The 7,597-nt window shown below is 34.6% G+C and overlaps 1 protein-coding gene across 1 annotated transcript; it reads right to left on the minus strand.

Annotated features, from left to right (window-relative positions):
* Positions 1 to 1,454: 1,454 nt before the first annotated feature.
* Positions 1,455 to 2,720, minus strand: LOC104099824 (small ribosomal subunit protein eS28). The gene is made up of 2 exons (XM_018772000.3): positions 2,590 to 2,720; positions 1,455 to 1,895 (listed from the first exon to the last, which is right to left on the minus strand). Exon 2 carries the CDS (start codon positions 1,892 to 1,894, stop codon positions 1,697 to 1,699), a length of 198 nt encoding a protein of 65 aa, XP_018627516.1. The 5' UTR covers position 1,895; positions 2,590 to 2,720; the 3' UTR covers positions 1,455 to 1,696.
* Between the last annotated feature and the right edge of the window lie 4,877 nt (positions 2,721 to 7,597).

Below are 7,597 nucleotides of genomic sequence, written 5' to 3' on the forward strand. Positions count from 1 at the left end.
TCGAACTGCCTTTATTTTTGAGCAAAATAGACGTGTCACAAAATGATATTTTGGCAATTTCTGGTAGATATTTTATTTTGAACTAATTTGGGTTGAAATTGTTTATGCACTGCCAATTGAAAAACAAATTCTAGTTATCTATGCCGCTGTCAACAGTTTGGATAGTTTTCGCTATTTAATACCCTTTACGTGGGCTTGTAAGTAAAGAGGAGAATTTTACTTCCATCTTCCTCTGAAATTTCCCATTTAGCATAATTCCAAATCCTCTCTTCATTTATCTTCAAAAATCTCAGTTCCTTTCTTTTTTCAAGAATGAGGGATTTTGCTTCTTGTTTTTGTGAATGTGCAGTACAAATAGTATCTGAAACTACTTGTTCTACTTATTCAAACACTTCTTGTTTCCCTCCATCTTTAATCCCTTCAACACAAAACAGTGCTAGTTGTTTGTACAAAGTTACTTTGTCCAATCAAAAATATGTTTTGATCACTGTATCATGGTACAAAACAAACACATAACGAGGGTAAGCATACATTTTGGTGATGATGCTTCAAATTCATTCAAACTCAACACGATTTTGCGTCTTTTTGGGAAGAAAAAGAGAAGCAGAGCAATGGAATTTGGTCATTCTAAGGCTATATGTAAATTCGAACGATTCTTAAAACCAAACATGAAAATGATAATAACATGCATGTTACATGGTCTACTTTAATTCCACTGCTAATAACGAATGAACAAAGCATATTATCTACTGCTTAAAATTTTAAAAATCCAACATAAAAGGCTATGCCATCAAAATGCTGACTTCTAAGGGCAAAGACAAGAAACCAGATATATATACAGTAGAAATTTGGAGCAAGAGGCTGTGAAGATGCACCAGCAACTCACATCAGCCATTTTTGTTAATGTTCCAAAGGAGTTTATGGATTACAAGAGGAATTAATCAAGTTAAACAAGCAAAAAAGGGCCAAACAAGGGTTCTTAGGCACAACTTTAAAGATCAATAAGAAAAACAAATTGGATGAACATGACACTTCCTATAAATGCAATCAAGAAAACAAAAGGTCCCCCATAGAACACACCAGTCTTGGACCTCCCAACTAGAGCAAACACATAAACAAATGCTTTCCATATATTTCTCTGCTAATATTGGAAAATATTGTCCAGTGCAAAAAGCAACCACCCCCCTTCCCTAGAAAAAAGGATCATATACTTGGTCTTTTCATTACAAATCGAGACTTCCCTCTCCCATTCTTATCATTTCATTTCCTAGACAGTACTTCCAATCTTCATTTCTCTGGCTTTCTAGTATAAAGTTACACCAGCGAATGCTTAAGAACTTCAACCCTAATAAAACAAAGGAGATCAAAATAGAGATTAAGAAATGCAAAATCGTCTTAGCAACAATAGAGGGTTATCCGACAAGCATGCTGACAAGTTAAACCAAGTAAAGATATAGAGAGCAAAAGCCAGCTACGAACGATCATAAAATATTACCAAAACTTGCAATACAACCAAAATTACTCAACCATCATGGATTACAAACATCACCAAAACAACTGAGCTTGGCACTAAAATTCTCGTCCACAATTAACCAAGTCTTGCAAAAAACAAAACATAACATTAAAAGACTATAACAAAATCTAGGACAGTATAATACTCAAACCAGCTCCATATGGAATTCAAAAGCACGCCCCTTCAACGCAACCTTCTAGCCTCTCTCTCAGACTCTAACAATGTTAAAACATCACCCTCTCTGACAGGTCCCTTGACATTTCTCATGATAAACCTGTTCTGGTCATCAAGAAACTTGACTCTCACCTGAGTTACCTGTCCTCTGGACCCAGTACGGCCCATGACTTTCACCACAATAGCATGCTTGGTTGCAGATTCCATCCTGCAAATCGCATAATACTATTTTTACATTTGTCAACAGTGTTTAAGTTATATGCACTAACAGTACACAATTAGGTCATTCATCGGGTAATTCTAGGCAAATCTCTTTATACACATTTTGGTATTTAGTAAAGATGGTAAACCTAGAATCACAGGCTCAAACTAGTGATAGTGTAAACAATCTTTAACCTATCAGCAACTTAAACGACAAAAACAATAGGTATATCAAGGATAAAACCTTTGAATGGATCAAATATTATAGTGAAACAATTAGCAGAAAGGGCCAAAATGTTGTGCTAAAACATTAATTTGGAGAAATTAATTTCAGACTTGACATAGCCCCACCATCATATTAATTTATATAACCAACGATAGCCACACAAAACGAATAGATTTCACACTTCAATGATACGAACAGATAGTTAAAACTAAAAAAACTGAGCATGGACAAAAGATTAAACAGAAATCCTATTAAGAGTTTTCTGCAATCAACATGGAAAAGAGACAAAATTTGAAGAACAGATTGAGTCACACTACGCATTTGAACAGAACTAACAGAGATTGGTGAAACTACTAACACGTTGAACATGTTAAACCACAAAATAGAAACAGAAAATTCAAGGAAACAGCTTGTGCATTAGAAAAAATACGAAGAGTCCTAAAAGGGTTTTAGGGAAAACGGAGAAGGCTAAAACCTTGAGAGGAGCAGACGAGCGAGCACAAAGCGCAAATTGCTATGACGGCCGAATAGGAGAAAAAATGCCTTGCTCTATTGGGGTGAAGTAAAACCCTAGGAGATGTCTATATATATGCAGGAGCTGCTTCTGCAATTACATTGGTGCCCCTTTCTCAATGAAAAGTCTAGAGGGCATAATCGCCAGACAGAGAACAAATTGTCAACTACCATTTGGTTGTCCTTTCTTTTCTTTTTTATTTTCTCTTTGTTTTTCTTTCCTTCATTGGGTTTTTTGGGGTACATTCATTGGGGAGGAAAATGATCAAAATGGTCCTTAATGTACATTGGTTGGATTATTTTGGTCAATATTATATATCAAGTAATAGTAATAGTCCTTAATGTATATAAAAAGTGTATCATTTTAGTCTCAACCCTAAAAACTAACGGTACAAAGCAAATATACCGTTAAACTTAGCTCATCTCCCTCTGCTGCTTTCTTTCACTGTTTTTTTGAAACGAATTTCTGTTAGCATCAAATTTGATAATCATCTAATCCCTCTTGCCCCCCCTCCCCCCAAATGCTAGCTTGTTAGGGTGAGTATTATCCGAAGTTTGTCTTCTCTTGCAACACGAACTAATTCTAGTCTCAGATTCTTGATTTAACTTAGTGGGTTACCAAGTATTAAAATTTCCTTCACATCTACTCGTATTATATGCTTGAAATTTCTTCTACCAAGTGTACTGGATAACGAGCCATCTTCTTAAACTCATAGGGACATGGTCTAAACTCCAGTTAAGGAATTTTTCCGGTCAAGTTCTTCAGCGTAGAAACGATCACTGAGCCATTACACAATCGAGTTGACTCAGTGTCATACTGTCATGTACTTTACTGAAATGTCTCCGTATTTTGCGACCCGCTATGGGCTCGGCACTTTCATTCACTTTCTTACTGAAAATCAAGAATTAGTTCATGTCAAAAGTAGATATTGCTTTAGTTTCTCGGTAGCTTTGAAAGAGTTTCAAGAGCGAGTTGTTCTCTTCAGCAATTTTTATTATAAAAATAAATAGACTTTGACAGAAATATGAATAGAAGGTTGGATTTTGAGGTGAGTTTGGACCCTAGAAGAGTCTGCTGAATAATTTGAGTTCATGGACAGTAACATTTTCAACTACATGAACCACAATGAGATCGTTCATGGCTCTGGTGCCTCTTCTGTACAGGGAGATCGATCGCTCTTTCTTTGCAATGCATGTAGAAATAAAAATTTAGATTTGTATGGCACGAATCGGTGGGAGAAGAAAGGGATTTTTTGGAAGGGAAGTGATGAGAGCACACCAACAGGGAGACTATAAGACAATTCACTTTGATCTAATTTGCTTTCTACGCTAGCTGGAGCATTTTCAAAGCTTTGTGAATGCTGAAAGAGAGAAGCAGAGGGGTCTGTCATGCTTTTCTTTTGATGGGTCCAGAACCTCTAGGTTAAGTTAACAGTATATTTTCTTTGTACCGTTAATTTTTAGGGTTGTGGCTAAAACCATATACTTTTTGTACACATTAAGACTATTATTATCACTTGATATATAATAAGAACCAAAATAATCCAACCCATATATATTAATGACCATTTTGATCATTGCCTCTTCATTGGATTCAACGTTATTAATACTAGTGTTAGTGTAAGTATTTTGTGTGTGTACCCATATCAATTAATATGTAGTTTTATAAAATTACATAAATCATATTAAACAATGTGTTTGCGTTATAGTAGTAATTTTTTTAAAAAGTGCAAGCTCTGAAAATATTGAATGTTGATCACATTTAGCTAGCTAGCACTATAAAGGAAGAAATCCTTCCCTACAAAAGTTCATAGATGTTTTATTGAGATTCTGAGGACATCTGTGGGAATATGCCCTACAAAAGTTCTTCGATGTTTTATTGTGATTGTGATGACTTCTATGATATCTTACGAAAATTATAATTATTTCTATGACAAAAGCAACAAGTCACACAAAATAAAATTATTATGATTCTTCAACGATTTATCACATAACACAAATTAAAATACTAGATTTTTTGGTCTTTCAGTTATTTGAGAATATAGTAGTGACAATTTGAAGTTTAGAAATAACTAATATTATTGATTTAAAAGCTTAAGACGAATAACTTAATACATAAAAAAATATAGGGAACTGTCATGTATTGGAATGTATGCAGAAAAGAAAGAAAAAAATAAATGGCAATTTAATATATCATTTTGTTATGAAATAAAAGCAATTTAATAAAACATGAACAAGAAATGGAGATAGAGAGAAGGAAGAGATTTTATTTCTTCTTCAATTGTATGTTCTTTCCATATATAATAATGCTTTTATATAAGCATGAAAAATGAAGAAATATGTCATTAAGCATTTGAGATAAAGATCATGGAGGAAGATAGATATCCACCGTATTTTGATTTTTCTTATAAGACTACTCCTTGGATGTCCATAGATCATGTGTCTCGTTAAAACCTTATTAAAAAAATTCTAGTAAAGGAAAAAGAGTACACATGTTTAGAAATACGCTTTTTGGTTGCCTCATCAAAAACCTTGCAAGGAAAACCCAGTGGGACAAAGCCTTGTAAGGGAAAAAGAGTATACCGCATATTAACTCCCCCTAATGAGAGCATCAATTCACATCCTTGAGCCTTCGCACCCCAATCTTATACATTAGTTTCTTGAAGATTGACGTCGGTAGAGATTTGGTGAACAAATCAGCCATATTATCACTTGAACGGATCTGTTGCACATTGATATCACCATTATTTTGAAGATCATGTGTGAAAAATAACTTTGATGAAATGTGCTTTGTCCTATCTCCTTTTATGAATCCTCCCTTCAATTGGGCTATGCATGTTGCATTGTCTTCATACAAAATTATGAATAGTTTGTCACACTTCAAATCACATTTGTCTCGAATAAGATATATTATAGACCTCAACCATACACATTCTCAGCTTACTTCATGAATATCAATTATCTCAGCATGATTAGATGAAGTAGCCATGATTGATTGCTTAGTCGATCGCCAAGATATTGTAGTACATCCACATGTAAACACATAGCCTGTTTGAGATCGAGCCTTTTGTAGCATGTTTGAGATCGAGCCTTGTGTGGGTCAGATAAATACCCAGCATCAGCATAACCAACAAGATCGGGACTGCAATCATTGCCACAAAATAAGCCCATATTAGTAGTCCCTTTTAGATACCGCAATATGTGTTTAATTTCATTCTAATGTCTCCTTGTAGGAATATAGCTATATTTTGCTAAGATATTAACTGAAAAATTTATGTGAGGCCTTGTAGTGTTAGCAAGATACATTAGTGCACCAATTGCACTAAGACATGGTACTTCAGGACCAAGAAGTTCTTCATTCTTTTCTTGAGGTCGGAACGAGTCCTTATTCACATCAAGTGATCGAACAATCATCGGAGTACTTAATGGATGTGCTCCATCCATGTAAAACTGTTTCAATACCTTTTCTATATAGGCAGATTGATGAACAAAAGCTCCATTTGCCAAATGTTCAATTTGCAAACCAAGACATAATTTTGTCTTTCTAAGTTCTTTCGTCTCAAATTCCTTTTTTATATAATCAATTGCCTTTTGAAGTTTTGTAGGAGTTGCAATAAGGTTTATGTCATCAACATATACAACAAGTACAACAAACTCCGGTGTTATTTTTTTTATAAAAATACATGGACAAATGACATCATTTATATAACCTTCCTTTAATAAATACTCATTAAGGCGGTTATACCACATTCTTCCTGATTGCTTTAGACCATACAAAAATCTTTGCAATTTGATTGAAAACATTTCCCAGGACTTTGAATTATGTGCGTCATGCACTTTAAATCCCTCAGAAATTTTCATGTATATCTCATTATCAAGTGAGCCGTAAAGGTAGGCTATAACCACATCCATTAAATGCATGTCAAGCTTTTAATGGACAACAAAACTAATGAGATAACAGAATGTTATAGCATCTATAACAGGAGAATACGTCTCTTCATAATCGATACCAGGCCTTTTTGTAAAAATCATTGTGCAACAAGGCGTGCCTTATATATTTGTACCTCATTTTTCTTATTTCTTTTACGTACAAAGACCCATTTATAGCCAACAAGCTTAACACCATTAGGTGTTTGGACTACATACCCAAAAACTTCACGTTTCGCAAGTGAATCCAACTCAGATTGGATTGCTTCTTGCCATTTTGGCCAATCACATCTTTGTCGACATTCTCCAATGGATTGAGGTTCAAGATCCTCATTATCTTGCATAATTCTAGATGCAACATTGTATGCAAAGACATAATCCACCACTATATTCAATCGATTCAAATCTGTCTCAATATCGATTGGGTTTATTGATAGTTCCTTATTTTCTTGAGTCTCAATCTCATTGATTTCCTCATGAATCTCAAGATTGGTTAAATCATGAGTTTCTTTATGAGACTCATTCGTAGTGTCATCTTGATCATTTATTTTTCTTTTTCTAGGATTTCGATCCTTAGAACCCAATGGTCTGTCACGCTTTAGATGTGCTTTTGACTCATTAGCTATGATACTAGAATATTATCCAACAGGGACATTAATACGGATTGGAACATTCTCTGCAAGGATATGTGATTTCGTTATCCTTTTCAGATCTGTAAATGCGTCTGCCATTTGATTTGCTATTTTCTGCAAATGAATAATCTTTTGCACCTTTTTTTCACAAATAGAGGCATGTGGATCACGATGAGACAATGATTGATTTTTTCACAAAATTTTCCGTTTGATTTCACCAATTTCTCCCCCTAATTTTGGAAAAATGCCTAATCGAATCAACAATCTACAAATCGAGCAGTTAACAAATATCTCGTTAATGTTTCGAGGTAGCGAATAATGGAGGGCAATTCAAACTCAACATATATTCCTAACTTTCTTTGGGGACCCATCTTGGTGCGATATGGCTGTGCTATAGGCACATATACTGCG

The sequence above is a fragment of the Nicotiana tomentosiformis genome, chromosome 3 (assembly GCF_000390325.3).
Source record: "Nicotiana tomentosiformis chromosome 3, ASM39032v3, whole genome shotgun sequence".
NCBI lineage: Eukaryota > Viridiplantae > Streptophyta > Magnoliopsida > Solanales > Solanaceae > Nicotiana > Nicotiana tomentosiformis.